This window comes from Myzus persicae, unplaced genomic scaffold, assembly GCF_001856785.1.
Source record: "Myzus persicae strain clone G006 unplaced genomic scaffold, MPER_G0061.0, whole genome shotgun sequence".
Taxonomy (NCBI): domain Eukaryota; kingdom Metazoa; phylum Arthropoda; class Insecta; order Hemiptera; family Aphididae; genus Myzus; species Myzus persicae.
Genome location: NW_019104189.1, coordinates 260,814 through 278,639, shown reverse-complemented (window position 1 = coordinate 278,639; position 17,826 = coordinate 260,814). Strand labels below are relative to the sequence as shown.

At 30.5% G+C, this 17,826-nt stretch overlaps 2 protein-coding genes across 3 annotated transcripts; one reads left to right on the top strand and one right to left on the bottom strand.

Moving 5' to 3' along the window:
• The first annotated feature begins 2,736 nt into the window (after positions 1-2,736).
• Positions 2,737-7,263, top strand: LOC111039775 (mitochondrial chaperone BCS1-like). The gene is made up of 8 exons (XM_022323403.1): positions 2,737-3,055; positions 3,235-3,346; positions 4,529-4,858; positions 5,589-5,728; positions 5,857-6,051; positions 6,333-6,569; positions 6,651-6,753; positions 6,826-7,263. The coding sequence occupies exons 2-8, from the start codon at positions 3,342-3,344 to the stop codon at positions 7,106-7,108; spliced, it is 1,293 nt and encodes a 430-aa protein (XP_022179095.1). The 5' UTR covers positions 2,737-3,055; positions 3,235-3,341; the 3' UTR covers positions 7,109-7,263.
• Positions 7,156-17,805, bottom strand: LOC111039773 (regulatory-associated protein of mTOR). Of its 2 annotated transcripts, none has more exons than XM_022323400.1 (25): positions 17,388-17,805; positions 17,206-17,308; positions 16,866-17,107; positions 16,641-16,787; positions 15,671-15,837; positions 14,320-14,379; positions 14,163-14,263; positions 13,932-14,080; positions 13,633-13,821; positions 13,333-13,527; positions 13,182-13,256; positions 11,796-12,053; positions 11,289-11,432; positions 11,107-11,212; positions 10,833-11,033; positions 10,637-10,770; positions 10,494-10,564; positions 10,305-10,413; positions 10,029-10,234; positions 9,754-9,930; positions 9,379-9,641; positions 9,144-9,296; positions 7,774-7,927; positions 7,596-7,709; positions 7,156-7,527 (listed from the first exon to the last, which is right to left on the bottom strand). In XM_022323400.1, exons 1-25 carry the CDS (start codon positions 17,538-17,540, stop codon positions 7,335-7,337), a joined length of 3,864 nt encoding a protein of 1,287 aa, XP_022179092.1. In that variant the 5' UTR covers positions 17,541-17,805; the 3' UTR covers positions 7,156-7,334. The 2 variants fall into 2 exon arrangements, with proteins under 2 accessions (XP_022179092.1, XP_022179091.1); XM_022323399.1 differs by having other exon boundaries at positions 7,156-7,530; positions 17,388-17,540.
• Positions 17,806-17,826: the final 21 nt, after the last annotated feature.

The window sequence follows — 17,826 nt, the reverse complement described above, 5'->3', positions numbered from 1 at the left end:
TACTAACTGTAATATTTTAGATTCAGAGAGGAGTGATGAGTGTATTGATTTTGTGAAGTGTTTTTTTTCTGTCTGTAAACATTTTTTCAAGTAGAAATTCTGACGGGAAAGCGAATTTGAGAAGTAAAAACGAATATTTTTTACCTTAGATACGTTCAATTTTCACCGAATATTTGATGTTTTTATTAGTATTTTCTATACACCAAGGGATGTTCAAAATGCTTTGACTCTTTTTCACCTATTCATAGGTATTTATGTCGATTTTTATTAGAAATGTTTTTGAGCTGACTATGATTTTCTTTGTCTTATCCGATTTTTGTAACACTTGTTACCATGGTAACCCTCCCCTCAACCCAAGAAACCCCCATTTATGATTTATAGATTTTCACTGGTTATAATATATTATTTCAGAAACCATAATAATATAGTTATAAAAAAGATGTTTAGTACAAATCATTTTAAAATGTATTTAAAACCAATAATATTTGAACACATAAATATTAAATTTATAAGTACCAATATTGACAAGAAAAAATACAAAGTTTGTGTCAGAAATTCCGCTTGACCGAGAACTCCTGAATAATAAACTCATGAAGGAGTATTGGGATTTGGGATTGCCGACACGAACTTAGAATTTTTTTTCTATATTGGCACTTTCATAAATTTAATAATCCCGCTGCAGTTTCGACCATGGTGATGATGATTCCCGACCAGAAAAAATATTTTACAGCGACAATCTGGCAGAATTGATGTAACTGTTGGTCGTACCATGGTCCAAACTCGACTTTCGACTTATAAATCGGTTTTGGTGACGTTTTAACTTTTCTAGAAGCTGGAAACTTGGCTTTATTTTTAGCGAAACGTCGATACATTTCATGATTGATATTCGTGTTATTGTTTTTGGTCACACAGCTGTACAATTATAGAAAAAATTAGAAAAATAAAACATATGGGGTCGGTAGGCAAAAGGAGTCACTATATAAATACCTACTTAGAATACTCATATATTTTTATAGTGAAATTTAAGAGTATAACTTAGTTTATTCTTCTGTAGGCTGTAATATTTTTTGATATAAAATATTTGTCATTTGGATCAATTACAACTTACAATAAGTTAAATTTAACACTGAAACATTGATCAATATTTAAAACTAATTATATTCTCGGGAATCGGGGAAATCGCCGTAACTACATTCCCGGGAATTTGCACATCACTTGACTGTCCGGCTAACAAATTCTGATTGCATTATCGTTCATAACTCGTTGTAGTACATAGGTTTCAAAAAAGAAACAATTTAAGACATTTCTAAGACATTTCTTTAAATTTTAGTATATGGGATTATCATTATTAGTTATGTCAATGGAAGCCAGATGTCAGAAGTCACAACCTCGATTTGTCATATAGACTAACTCCGCAATCCGTATTTTAGTATTAATTGTCTGCTGTAGAACTGATTAAAAGTCATGATCTTGCTTTAATATTGGCTGGATACAATGATGGAAATATTCAAGTTTGGTCACAAGACCACCTAAATTGATTTCTGGTTGGCATTTTTTTTTTTTTTTGAAAAATATGAGATGGGTACACGGAATTCTATAACAATTTAGTTGGCCATACACAAATCTAAACAATTAGAGTACCCAAATAAGTTTATTAGTATTTTTAATTTAGAAGAAGGACATTTACCAGAGACCGTTGTACCTTAGTTCATGAAAGTAACTACCTATATTTTCAATTTTATAATACCAACCATAGTAAAACATAACCCTCTTCATTTCTACATTATTACTAAACATCACTATAATATTTTATACTACCTCATGGGACGAACGGGGGCGGCTGGATGTGAAATCCCACTAACAATTTTGCTTCTGATAGAACTATAAAAAAAACATCATTTAAATAAATTATTAAGCTAAACGCGTTATATTTGATATTTACTTGAATCCTGATCGACCACTGGCCACCATAGTGGTATTAAAGACTTTTAAAATTTTTGGACACATATCTTATATACTTCTGTACAGCAAATTAATATTTTTAAACATTTTAATCAAAATTAAATTTTTTTTTCAAAAAACGATAATGTTTTTTAAAAGATTTTCATTACGCTGTCAGGGCATTTTTAAATATGTAAAAAACATTATTTGGCCAGCAAAGTAATATTTTTAGACGTTTTTCAGATAATATTTAAAAAATTAAAAGCATTTTACATTATGAGATATTTTTTCAAAATATTTTAGATTTATTACTAGAATAAATTTTATAATAAATATTGCTTATAGTAGTTATAGGTACTATATATATATTAATAATATATACTATTATAATTAGTTACTCAAGGTGGAAAATGGTACCTTTTCACTTTTTGTATACAGTATACCGTATACTATATCTGGTTGACACACTTCGTAGAAGTCCCATATTTTAACTTTTTTTTCAATCTCTGTATGTTAAAATTTTTGTTTTTAAATAAAAAAGCCTGAAAACCAGAAACTGTAATTCAGAGTTGAGTTTCTAAAAGTTATTACCGCAATTAAAAAATATCAAAAAGGCGTGCCCCTGACTAGGGGCAACACAAACTACATTGTGTTTAATGGTTATCATGGTGCTCATAATTCTTCGTAACCATGAACCACGTTTATGCACAATATACATATTGTGGGAATTTAATGTGGGGGGAGTATTTTCCGCAGTGTTATCACTGCCAACCAGATCGGACTGGTCGACCGCGGTCTATATTGATAACATTTGTATTATTTTTGAATAGTTCCAGTGTAGTTCTTCTGTGATTGTTCACGGACAGTTTAATATTATTCGTTGATTGGATGGTATATGTATTACCTTTCCTCAGTTACCCTGGTATCGTATAGTTGCAAGTTTTCGGTTTTGTTTTTAAATAATTTCCAGTTTATAAGTACTTTTGTCGTAATAGATGTAATAATATTACCGTGCTTCAAATTTACATAATACACGAAACCTCGAACAACAACTATTGGATGAAGACAGGCAGACAGCAAACAGTATACTATTACTATTTATAATAGCTCATAGGTAATTACTATGACGGGTGAAGCGTCATCCAGCATACCGGCACGATTAGTCATCTCTCAGACCGACGATTTTCATAAAATATTGCCATATTTTTTGTTTCATTGTTATCCTGAATGAGTGAACATCACGCGGCACGCGGTGATTTTAGTACTATACACTACTTGAGGTTTATTTTCTAGTCGAATCCAATGGTGATATTTTGGGGTTGTTGATTTGGAGTAGGTAGTAAAGTTGAAGTTGGACGACCATCATCGTTTCTGTATCACGAAGATCTCCGCAAGTAGCAATGTCGTAAGTATTACCCACCAATGTTATTGTTATCTATTTATAAATTTACTAAACAAATGGGCATATAAGGGCTGTGGATTTGTAGCAAATTAATTTTTATTTTTTGCTTCTTATGTGGGCTGATGAAATGTGCAAATTAAAAAAAAACTTGTTTTAATTATAAGCAACGAGTGATGCATAATTTTCAAAATCAAATGAAATTTTAAAATTATCATTTTAGAGGGGGCTGGTGAAATGTACATTGAAAACTATTTCTAATCACTGCAAAACTAGGTACACGCCAATACGCCGTACACTATTATACTTATACCTAGTTAAAATAAATAATTTAGATAATACCTTTAAATTATCAACATTTGTTCATACAAATTATAATTTATAATAATTATTAATTTATATGTGCCCCATATTTTACCAATCTGAGACGTCCAGAGGCAAATAACCGTTTAGTCTATCTCCTCTTCAACAGAGCCCTGATAACGATCGAAAAAACGTCTTTCTACGATGGTGTACCGCTGTAGAACGTACCGCATGGTAACCACCATAATGATTAGATACCTAGGTAGTGTCTGTTAAAAGATATAATTAAGAATTTAAAATATATTTATATAAATAGCCTATATTCTATTAGACGTTTAGTTCAATAGTTATTCTGTGAATAATGTTACATATTTCATTTTTGTTTAAAAACATTGATTTTTGTTATAAACATTAAAGTACTTACCACTATTACTATTAGTTAATTGTATACAATACAATATTGCTTGGATGTCAATTAATATGAATAGTATCAATCTTCTAGCACTGAGCAGTGGTTTTCAACCTTTTTTAAGCTCTGCACGTTGTGCTCTTTACAATATTTTCAAGACACATGTTTAGCAATTAGCAATAAACGTTTTCTTTATCAAAGACCCTTTTTTTTAGGTCATTGTACAATTGTTTACGACTTTAGATAAACAAAATTGTAATTTTTTATAAATGCTTAAATATTGTATTATTATATATTTTCATTAAGTATTTCACTAACTATTATAAAAAAAACTTTGAAAAGCTCGATACGCCTATAGGGAATACTTATTATAGAGTATTTTAATGTACCGTATACAGTGTATACCTACTTACCATATTTTTAATTGCTATCGAGGTAGTATATTAAACCAAGTATGCTTTTTGTTAAATGCGCAGTGATAGGGTGAAGATGTTGAAGCACGTTACGGTGGCAGCTGTTTCCAGTGAAGCCGTATCCAAGCTGGTGGGACTGGTCAGCCTTAGCTTGGCGTCGATAGTTATCGACGAGACGATACAACTGATTAAGCGGTATTTTTGGCGCAACTACGTCACAGAGCTTGAAGTTCCCAACACAGACAAGTCTTACAATTGGCTGCTGCAATGGATTTCCAAGCACAACCAACAACTACTGCACTTCAGCGTGACCACGGTTTGTCGAAACACCGAGTCCGCCCACTCGACTTCGAAGTTCGACTACGAGCCGAGCGCTGGCGAACACATGTTCAAGTAAATCCGGTTGCAAGACCGAAATGACATAACGCCTCGTACCAATCAGTATTATTATCTATAGTTGTATTACTTCACAGTGGTATGTAAGGCAGATGTGCCGGTGTCGTGTTAAGTTAGTGGCATAATATTTGTATTTTGATTAACTCTTAAATGAGACACTGAACATTAAGTTCTGAAAATAGTATACCAACATATTGTAATACCCCGATAAAAATATCCTAGGATAATTCACACGGTGGGATGCAAATAATAATGTGATATTTTCAGTTACACTAGAAATGTTTCATTGTTTTAAGAGTAGACTAGTAGAGGGATCTTATAATCATAAGTGATTTTAATCAAATTCGGTTATGAATTCTTATAGTTATTTTATCAATTTATAATATGTTATATGATTGTGAGATTAGCGCTCTGATTTGGTAATTATTCTGAGACTTCCGAGGTGGTTTCGCATAGCGAATAAAGATTGAAAAAATAATTTCGATTTAAACTTGTTCAAGCATCATGCCGGGTCTCTGCAACTTTTTTTTCAGGCCCTAATCCCTATTGTAACCAGGGTAGGTATGCTAAGCTTGTTAGAGTAATCATGACCGAAAACCTCACCTCAGTTGTTGTTGATTCTTCCGCTTGCGTGCAATTTCAATTTATCCTGCTCCTGTATAACCATACGCTTTTCATTGAACTAATACTAATCATCTTTAACGAAAACTATATTATAACTTTGCAGGTACAAAGGTCATACGATAAGCGTAAGACGTGATCGCAGCACAGTACTGTCCAGCGAGTACGGTTCTAGACCGTTCGAGACGCTTAACTTATCTACTTGGGGTCGAAACAGACAAGTGCTGAATGAAATTCTGGACGAGGGTGAGTAACTGCAACACCTGTGGTAGTCGTCAATAATATTATATCTACCTTAAAATTTAAATACTCGTCTTGTACTAGGGTACTATGTAAGGTGTAGATATTTTGTAAAAATGTTGACATTCTTCCAGCTAGATTGTACGCTATGTCCATCATGGAGTCAGGCACCACTCTGTTGGTGCCATCGTACGACACGTGGCACAACTTCGGCGAGCCCCGCGTACCCAGGTCATTGTCTTCTGTTATACTGGACGAGGGCGTGATTGAAAATATACTTAAGGACATACACAATTTTGTGGACGACAAATCTTGGTACTTAGATAGGGGTATGTAAATCTCTAATTTCACTAGTTCAACTACTAAAATATACTCATATAATATGGCTGCAGTGGTACACTGGTGCTTAATCGTCTAATTAATAGTCAATAGTTAATACCGGAATTTTACTTAGAAAAGTAATCATTATGTGGTCAATGTGCATATATGATATAATTTAGGTATATGTAAAGTTCTCGAAACACTGCAGCAATGTTATGAAACAGAATTGAAACTATAAGTAATAAAAGTAATAAGTAGTAGAAAATAAAATGTTGTTTCGACGTTCAAGGAATACCGTACCGTAGGGGTTACCTGCTCTACGGACCGCCGGGCTGTGGCAAGACATCTTTGATCATGGCACTGGCTGGCGATATCAAGTACAACTTGTGCGTGTTAAGCCTGAATGATTCAAAAATGTCCGACGATCAACTCGTTCAATTGATGGGAGAAGTGCCGTCCAAGTCGTTTGTGCTCCTGGAAGACATTGACGCGATGTTCGCCAATAGAGACGGGAAAACAGTCATAGGTATATTATGCGCATCCTTGTAAACCAGTATTTTTAGTGTCTGTATGTAATATTTTACTCAGCATTATTAATTTGTGATAGAGGGTAGTACTAAAGTGACGTTGAGCGGTTTGCTTAACGCTCTGGATGGCGTCGTATCGTCTGAAGGCCGAATACTATTTATGACTACCAACTACGTTGATAGGTAAATAATAATAATAATACTGTCTGTAATAATACATTGATCAATATAAATAATGGTCAAATGGTACTTTAGGTTGGATACTGCATTGATTCGATCTGGCAGAGTGGATTTCAAACAATACATTGGAACTTGTTCAGATCATCAACTATCTCAAATGTTCACTAGGTTTCGTCCAGAGGGTACGGAAGGTGACAAGGAACGATTTGTGAAAGATATAAGAAAATATAACAAACCAGTTGTCCCAGCTCATCTACAAGAATTTTTTTTGGTACACCGTCATAAAGAACTAAATTATGTGTTTGAACATATAAACGATTTATGGCAGAATGTGCAAGACATTCAATTAACAGAGTAACAACAATAATATTCATAGTATTAATTTAAAAATAATAATAATAATAATAATAATAATAAGTTAATTTTTTATGTACAGAAAAATACTAAGTACATAAAAAACCAATGTTCAGTCGAATAGCAATTTTTGAGCACAATAAAAGAGTGTCATGAATATTTAAAGTGTTAGAAAAAGAATAACAAAAATTAATTAACATGGAAAAAAAACAAAAAAGTTTATACGTTCATCATCTTTTGGGATCAATTGAGTATAATGCAATAGTTCCATCCATTGCCCCAGTAGAAAGTAGCACTTTTTGTGGGTGAAACTTGGTGGTCATTAATGGTGAATAACGTGTACTCATGAACCAGTCAGTCAATTTCAACGAGTTCAACAACTGACCCTCTGTGTTGTAGAATAACAACATCTGATTTATACTACTGCTAAACATAAAATTTAATTATTTAAAAGATATATTGTTGTTTTTTTAAACACATGTACTTCTTACCATGCTATAATATTGCACATTGAGTGAATGGCTGCAGATTGCATATTGTTGACATGGAATTCATGCTGTGGTGCATTATGGCCAAACTCAAATGTTTTTATATCTCCATAAGCACTATTACATCAATAAACGAATCATTTAATATATATTTTTGACTAAGTTAAAAAAATTTACTTACCTAGCAGATACTACTGTAGCATCTTGTAGTCTTAAGGTAAGTATTTTACTATGATGTCCTATGAAAGAAGCTATTTTTGCTTCGTCCGGTGGAAGTCTTTTATCGAACACTTTAATTGAACCGTCTTTACAACCAGCAGCAAATATATTATTTTCTGTAAAAACACCATTTGTATACAGAAAAACACAATAATTATAACCTATATTAGTGGCAATAAAATAGTGTTATTTTAAATAGTTATCTAAAATATTTCAATATTTATTTTACACTATTGAATAACTATTACTATACTAATTATCAATGAAAAATAATTTGATTTGTTGGACAAAAAAAGGGTAATAACTAGGGCCCGGATTTCAATGCAAAGTGCATATTTTTTTGGTTGATCATATACAATGCTTTCTAAGTACATAATTCGTTCCATGTAACGAGGGTTTGAAAGCTACAAATTTTATTTTGCATTTTTTTGCATATTTCGACGTTTTTTCATTTTTAGAGCATTTTTAGCATTATTGGGTCATTTTGTTGGTTTTTAATGTTCAAAATAGATATAAAACTTGGAATATTCAAAAAAATATCTAAAGATAAATTATTTTCTTGATTTTTAAGAAGGTTTATCGGGTTTTTCCATACAAATTGTCATTTTTTTTTCGATTTAGTTTTTATCTTATCTTAATCTATTATTGATTGTAGATGTTTAGAATGAAAAATATTTCCTCTAAAACGGCCAAAACATGCATGTCGACATCATATCAGTCAATATTTAAAATTTTCAGTTTTTTTTTTATAAAATAATTATTATGTCTCATTTATAAATTACAATTTGTATATACAAAAAATATATGGCATTTTTAAGGTCATTTTTGTGGTAAAATGCATTTTTTAAGGGCATTTTTGGCTATTTTTTAGAGCATATCTGTATACTTTTAAGTGCATTTAAATCCGGGCCCTAGTAATAACTAATAGGTTATGCATGAGTTTTATCCTTGGATATAGATCTATACTCATGGTTTTATCTAAACACACTTCTAAATAATAAACATGGTCATACACATTTCTCTTGTAATTAGATGACTGCCAGGGAAACAAATTAAAAAATGTATGAATTAGTTTTTTCTTTTTACTTTTTCAGTCAACCAAAGCAAAACAAAGATCCTGAATGTAAATTTTTAATTCTTAAGTCTGCTAAAAAATGGATAAGTATACTTTTGACTTATTAGTTATGACCTAATATCACTATTCCTAATCATAATATATAATGGATTTATTTAGATTAAATATAGTGATTGTAAATTTATAAAATATACATTGCATGTGTTTAGATGTTGATTGATCGTTATTTGGTAAGTGACAGTTACACTCTTAATTACCTTTAGATTGCATAGACATAGTCGTCACAGAAGCATTAACTCCCGTGGATAAAGCGGTCAGTTTTGTTTCAGTCTCAATATCCCAAATTTTGATAACTCTAGAGTCGCCTGCACAAATTAAATGACACGACCTTTGATCCCATTGCATAGCCACTAAAAATTGTTATGTTAATTAACATAGTGTATAGTACTTAATAGTACATCAATATTTGTAAGGATTAAAAAAATTGCTAACTCGAAGAACTCTCGAAACTCGGACTCTTGCAAATAGGTAATGCATGCCAACCAGAAATTAATTTAGGTGGACCGTCACGTATTTGTGACCAAACTTGAATATTTCCGTCATTGTATCCAGCCAACACTAAAGCAACATCATGGCTGTTAATCAGTTCTACAGCAGATAAATGAGGAGTTAATCTATATGACAAATCAAGATTGTGGCTTCTGACATCTGGCTTCCATTGGCACAACTTATAGCTACTTTGATAATCCCATACACTATAATTTAAACAATATGTTTAGAATCAGTTACATCAAAAAAGAGTATTTACTATTTATTACTACATTTTTTTTCAATACAAATAGACAATATTAATGATTTAATACTTACGTTAAATAATCTTTTGTAGCTACAATGACATGTGGTTCATAAGGATGAAACACCAGTGAATTTGGCGATTGTTTACATTTTGATGAGAATATTTGATGTTCTATCTTATAATTTAAATTATTTACCTTGTTTTGTTCTTCTTGTGCTTCTTTCCGAAGCATCATATTTCGGGTATACCTATAAAATAAATTGTAACCATTAAAATGTTCAATTCAATTTTTTATTAATTATATCAATAGATATAAGAACAATATTTAATCTAATATCAGTGTCACCTCCAGTCACGTTCATAGTATATTGCACTTTCAAAGTCACCTCCATCATTCATACCACTCAATGGATGAGCAAAATTTTTTGATACCCATTCGAAAAATTGAGATCTCAATAAGCTTTTAGTCATATTTGTTGTGTCCTTTTCACCATCACTTTCTATGTTTGGTGGTGAAGATGATGATGAAAGCACAGCAGTTTCTTCTACAATCTAATCGCACGATGGATGTATTAATAATAATTCTTCTAAAACTATTTGTGTACTTAATAATATTACATACAGTGTTGGGCACAATTTTTTTCGTCCTAGAATTGGATCTTGATGAGGAAACAGGTGCTCTTTGTCGAGTACGAATTTCATGTACAGATAATGGAGGAGAATCTCCTTGACTAAAATAAAGACCATTAAAAAAAACTATATGCAAATAAATAATTAATAAAACAAATTTTGAAATTCATCAATTCAATACCTGAGATAACTTCTAGAAGATGGAGATGCAGGTAATGAATGTGATGCACGACTATCTGGCTTGTTTTTAAGCTAATCAAAATAAGTATTAATTGTTAACACTAATTATTATGAAAATATTGCATACACACATTGAGAACTTACTTTCTGTCTAATGTATTTAGTGAGCTTTTGAGCAGTAGCTGAAACATCTGGAAATATATCATGCTCCAAAGCTGTCAAACCCTTCCATAATTTAGAGTGATTATTGTTATAGGCTGATGTTGTTTGATAAGCGTCTATGTGACAAAAATACTTTTAAAGTTGTGTCCTATAAATATAAAGTTTAAAATATACATACCCAAGGTAACTATTGACGAAGAAGAATTTGTCCGCCTCAAAAAATCAGATTTTGTTTCCTCTTGCATTTCATCTGAAATGCTAGGTCCAGGAGATATTTGAGGCGACACTACAGTGACAATTGGACAAGTAGGCTGCATCAAGATCTTTTCTTTGGATACAATTCTTGACAGACTAGCTGTTTTTGAGCTTCCATTGGGACCTGTAACAGGATTTATAATAATAAAAATAACCAATTTTTATTTAATAAATTTCCAATTTTATACTGAACATACTTTTATAAAGAGATCCATATGATTTTTCAGTTTGTTCCTGCATTGCTATTTCTAAAAAGTATCTTTCAAATGTGATAACAGTCCACTGAAGAGCAATTATAACTTCCTAAATGTACAATATAATGTTAGAATTACATTGATAAATAACTAATTAACAAAATGCAATTGCTTTTAACTATTACCTCCCTGACCATAGGACTCATATCTTTAGCAACCGTATTCAATAAAGTCAAAGCAATATTTAAATCAACTTTTATAGCATAGTTAGTACGATCCTTATCACAGCTCACATAAGTACCAAGAGCAAACACTGCAGCAGCCCGAACCTAAAAATTACAATTTAATTATTACTTTGAGATCTGTTGATATTAAATATTGAAAGAATCATAAACATGCATGTGCTGTCTCTGCAAATTATTAAATATTAATATACTTAAAACTGGCTTAAAAATAAAAATTCTTAAAAAACCAACAACAGAACACAGTTAATGTTCTTATCTTCATGTTTAAAAATAGGTTAATTCACTCTAATATTTAAGTCTACACAAAATTGGAACTGATGAATGATGAACGTTAATGTTGGTATATTATGTATTAGCAAGATAGATAAAATGCCTGCATGCATTGTTAGTCCTCTTAATATAAATATTAAATTGGACACAAAATATTGAATAATATTATGAACTTACTTCTGGTATTTTATCTTCTAGTAAAATGTAAAGTTTTTCATGAGCTATATCCCGCACACCAACCCAACGAGCTTTATCATAATCAGACCACAGCTGTGCAAGACACAAGGTCAACCATTGTTTATATGGTGCGCTAGCATTGGCTAATTGTTCAAGACATATGCAGACTAAATTGTTCTTAAGCCCAAGTTGTTGGCCATTCTTGTAATTTTGCATTAGTCGGGAGAGCACAACAGTCCCTAACATCCTTTGTTCTTCCTAAGAATCATAAATATAAATAACAATTTTTAGTAAACATACCCAGGTATAAATATAGGTAAAAAGAAAATGAAATACTCTTCAAAAATATTCGGTTAACGACAAACTGCTAAGGTAATTTGTTAACTAAATAAATTTGGGTTTTTACTATACAGTGTTGTTTAGTGTTAAATATGTTTTTTATTAGTAACATATTACCAATATTTTGTTAACTACCTACTTATTGAATACACAGAACATAACACAACACAGTGTAGTTACCCGGCTTAAAAATTATACTTTATATTCATTCATGACATTTTAAGGTACTTATTTGTTATATCATCCTGCTACCTATACACTGTTCTCGGTATTTGTTATGTATTGTAATATAATTTCAAATAAAAATAGTATATTGTTTAAAACTAAATATTAATATTAGCATAGTTCATTGATAAAAAAATACATTTTTAAAGATCCTAAAATGTCCCACATTTTATTTATTTTAATGATAGGATGTTTTAGTTGTAAACATTGAATACTATGATTGCAAGGAATAAGACAGTGATCAAAATTAATTTTAAATAAGTGATCAATGTGTGCAAGGTTGGATCGTACTTGAAATTACGCATACATCACAATAAACTTTATAATTTAATAAAATATAATATCAAATATTATAAAATGTATCCTTTTTCCATGAATATATGATATATCACATACTGGACTTACCAACAAGTAAGGTATAAAGGTACAGATAAATATTGATCATGGATATCAAATTTTTAGATCAAAGGCTTCGAAGTAAGATCACCTGGTGGAGTGATACATATTATACAGATCAGTGGCAAGGTGATAAGAAACAAGTGCCGATTTTAATATACATAAAATTGTTTTATGACAGTCATAGGAAAAGAAATACATTTGTTAACAATTAAATAAACAATTTCACATTTCTAATTGTAAGTAAAAATTACTATGAACATTTATAATGTCAACATGACAATAATAGGAAAAATGTCATATAAGAAAAGTTAGATTTAACACATAGTATTAAGTGAATACAAAAAATACAATTCAATTATAGTTATCAAGTTTTGAAAGGAACAAACAGCATAGTAAAAGTATTAATGGGATTTTTATACTCACAGGCAAACGTATATCTTCAACTAGTTGAAAAAAATACTTAAAACCATTTTCTCTGACAATGTCAGTTTGACAAGTCTGAAAATAGATATAATTTTGAACTTAATATTTTTTTTTATGTACTTGTTTATGATAATTCATTTTGAACACTTACGTGATCAACAGCCATTATTTTAGCCCAAATAAAAGCTAACATTGGTCGAAGTTCAACAGCAAAACTCTGCAGTAGTTTTAATATATAAGGAAATATTCCTACAGATAAAGTTAAATTTACAGCCCAAGGCCCCAAATCTAAAAATCTACCCAACAAGTCTAATGCTCGAAGTCGATGTGCTTGACTTAATAGAACCTGCACAATACCACATAGTAAAATATTAGCAATTGTATAGATCATCAGATAATGAATGTATTGTTGGTTGGATTGATTTATTATGGATTATTATTGTTTCATTACTTGGAGTACAATGGGAAGCTGTTCAGGTGCACTACGTTGTTGCGTTGGTAAACAAGCCGTATGGTCAAGCCAAATTTCAAATGCAGTCAGTTGTTCCTCAAAAAATGTTGTGCGTACAAAAAAACCATCACCGTGCTCTTGAACACGTTGTAATTGGGACAAGCACAAGTCTAAAATATGATCCCATGACTAAACAAAATATTTATAAATAAATAATTTGTAAAAATGAATAAAAACAAAAATACGTCAAGTACCAAATTAATCATAAATAAATCTGTTTATTTTTATCTTCTACAAACCTGCCACATGGGATGATTGTGCATTGCGGGTAATTTAGGTGAAGATACTGGTTCACAGTCATATGTTCTCATAATACGTTCAGCTAGTAAAAAGTTTCTTAGAAGACTAGCAACTAACAAATCTTGCCGAAATAACGTTTGAAAAGTATCTTCAATAACAAAATAAAAACATTTTTAGTCTTTATATTGTGTATATTATAAATTGAGTTAATAAATTTATTCTAATCATACCTCTAGGTAATATGTTCCAAGCTATTGTATCGGTAATAGCAGTAAATACCCAGTTTAATTCTCCTAACATTGTTCGTCGATCATTTAATGTACCAGGAATTCTAATGAAAATAAAATATTAGGTTAAATTTATGATGAATTTCAATCCAAAACTCACTTGTCAACAAGATCTAGAAATAATTTTGAGCAATGTTTTGACATATTTTGCATTACAAACCTGGAAAATAATAACTATTTAATCTTACAAAATACATTTAATTTTATATACATATTCATTTGTTACTAGGGTCAGTTTCCTGTAAATAATATGTAATATTACTACAAATTATAACGATCAACAAATTTTTTATACTATATATAAAAATCTGTTTAAATGAATACATTTATTAAAGAGTATAAATAAGTGAGCATCTAACTATCTAAGAATTTTATAACATTCTGGACCCAACATAAGATTATCAAAGATAGATTACATAAAAGAACAAAGTGTTATCAAAAACAAAAACAAATAGTAATTTTATTTGTTGATTGAAATAGTATCTTGTCTCTATAATTAATCATTAAATGTTATCATTTCAAATATATTTTCATATGAAACAGGAAACATAACTAGTAAATATGTGTTCTGTACAGTTTCTTATCAACGATATGCAATATATGCAAGATATGCGAGACACTCAGAAAAAATGTTAAAAATTTGACCTCTGTAAAATTAAAGACATTAAAATAATTAATACTTCAATTGAACTTAGATAAAAAATATAATTATATGAGTATGTCCATTATCCATATCATAATCCACAACATAAACTTTTTTTTTTGCAGTACTCACAGTATTATTATTATTTGTATTCTTTGATGTTTACATATTCACTATTTCTATGTACTACTTATGTTTTTTTTTCATAGAATTTAAATGATATCAACCCAAATTTAGGGAATAAACAAATGAATCAGGTTTTGGTAAATATAGAACACATTAAAAGTATTTACTAATAACATATTATTATGGTAGATATACATAGAAATAAGCTTACTGAGAATATATTTCAAATTGTTATAATACAATATTACAATGCATTTCAATAGATTGATCTATTATTATAGAAATAAATTGAATTTCTAACACGTTTGTTTATCTGATAATTTTATTATTAGATATTTGAACTTTGAACTCAGATGATGTATAAAATTGTTTCTTTAATTTTGAATAGTAACACAATAATTTCCTAATGAATATTAAGCCACCATAAGTCAAAATATTTAAACCACCATTTTAAACTACAGGTCACGCATTGATATAATAATAATTTGAATGTAAAATGATAAAAATTTTGAAACTGCCTTCATTAAATATATTTACATAATTAAATTAACCACAATTGATTATTAATTATAAAAATAAACTGATTTTCATAAACTAAATGGCTTATGAATAATGATGTTCTATTTTAAAATCAACAAAGAATACCTATAACATTAGTCAATATTTTATAGATATAACTTACCACCGAGCAGCCATTTTAATTGGTGTGGTCAAGCAGGAAGTAAACAAATCTGCAGGCAAGTCTGGATGCATTGGAAGTGTTTGGTCTACTTGACATGCACCCAGTTGAATGCAGTTTTTGTAAGACCCTTCAGCACTTTCAAACAATGGGCTTTGGGTAGCATTATGCTGAAAATTAAAGTAACAAATATTAAATAGACACAGATGTGTATTGAGTATTCATTACCATATTATAAAGTGAATGAAAAAACATGTTCATGAAATATGGTTATATGATGTATAGCTTAAAGTTGAAAAAAGATATTTTATTATTTAGCAAAGTTGAAAATAAAATAATATTATCATAAATATGACAATAGTTCTAAAGTATGTCGTCGTACATTACAATGCATAAATATTTAAATTCTATTATGGAACATTTTAAATGTGCCAAGTAGATAAATTACCTTAAGGTGAATAAATAGTAAACATTAGATACTTTTCGTATCATTATATGGAATTTTATCAATTTATTGTTGATGTATATAGATTAATTAAATGAAACATTTGTACCTATAATTAGAGTTATAGTTATTAAGGAATTAATGGAATCAGCATAAATAGGATTTTATCTCGGTAATAAATATTATATAATTATATAACATTACATACATTCTAAGCGGTTGTCATATTAAATTTGTAATTTTATAGTAGTCTAAATGTATTATAACAATTATAAATAATAATACATAACTATTTAAAAAAAGGAAATTTATTAGTTAAGTATCTACCTAGTCAATTTTCTTTGTCACACTATCAATAAATCAATAGATACGTCATTCAAATTTAATTGCCAATTTATTTTTTTTCTATACAAATCGATGTTAGATAAGTATTTAATATTTATCATATTATCGTAATTTCAAAGTTTAATTCAAAACTAATGACCAGTTTAAAAAAAAATTATAATAACAAAATAAAATAATATATACCATATCTTCTTTTTCGTGCTGTTCAGCAAATTGGCTAAATAATTTTATAATCATTCCTGCATTTGAACAATCATATACATAAATTGATGGTGATCCCATCCAAGCTTGAAGATCATATATGGACAATGGAATGTATTGGGTATATGTCTAAAAAATTGTTATCAATTATAAACATAAAAAAAAATATTTATAAATAATAATAATTGAAAATTAAAATTAACTAACCCTGTTAAACACCCAAATTTCCCCATTTACTGTAGGTTTTGGGACACCATGCCCATTATAGTGGAAAAGTACTCTTTCTTCTTTTGCATTTCGTCTCAAGGAAACGCACAATTTTTTTACTTCCTCTATAGTCGGGTCTAATGATTGTTTGTACCGCGCTCTTGGCTGCCACCTTTCGTACTGTTTTTGCAAATTGATTCCAATTACTTCCAGTGCTTTCTGAGGGACCATCATCAACGGATCTAATTTAGAATAAACACATTCATAAGACCAAAACATTATATTAATTTATGGAATTTCATAATTATTGTTATTATTATAGTTGTAATGAAATCTATACCTATCCAACACTCTAGACGGGCACACGGTTGAACTTTTAAAACGTCCGGTGGATCTACACCTACGTTTAGGCACATGACAAGTGCAACACTCACTGTCTTCATCTGAATCCACAAAAAAAAAAACACATAATTAATGAAAATTCAAGAATATGTTCTTCTAAAGAACGGATTACACTCTTACCCGTTCTTTGAGCCTCCATGAGTTTACTACGGCGTCCACGGACTTGATCTCCTCCGTGTGACGCTTCTTCGTAAAGCATAGCGGTAACCGCCAGTCGGCGGACTCGGCGGCGTCGGCGCTGCCGGACGATAATTTGGACGACGTTTCTTCCATTCATGCAGACGTCCACAAATGACATTCAGCGGCGGCAAACACGCGTGCTCACGTCCTCGGCGGTACAGGGTTGTATGGCTGGTAATTGACGTTCTGTTGTCTGTGTCCTGTTTAGAGTTTTGACCGTATCGTGGGCGTTGGTCGAAGAGAAAAATTCGAGTAATATCGAAACCACGCAACGAACAACAACAGACTCGCGGGTAGTTGTAATACGTCTTGTACTACGCCCGACCTCGTGTTTGTTATCAGACACGATTGTCGTCGCGTTATCTGCTGAACATCCCCT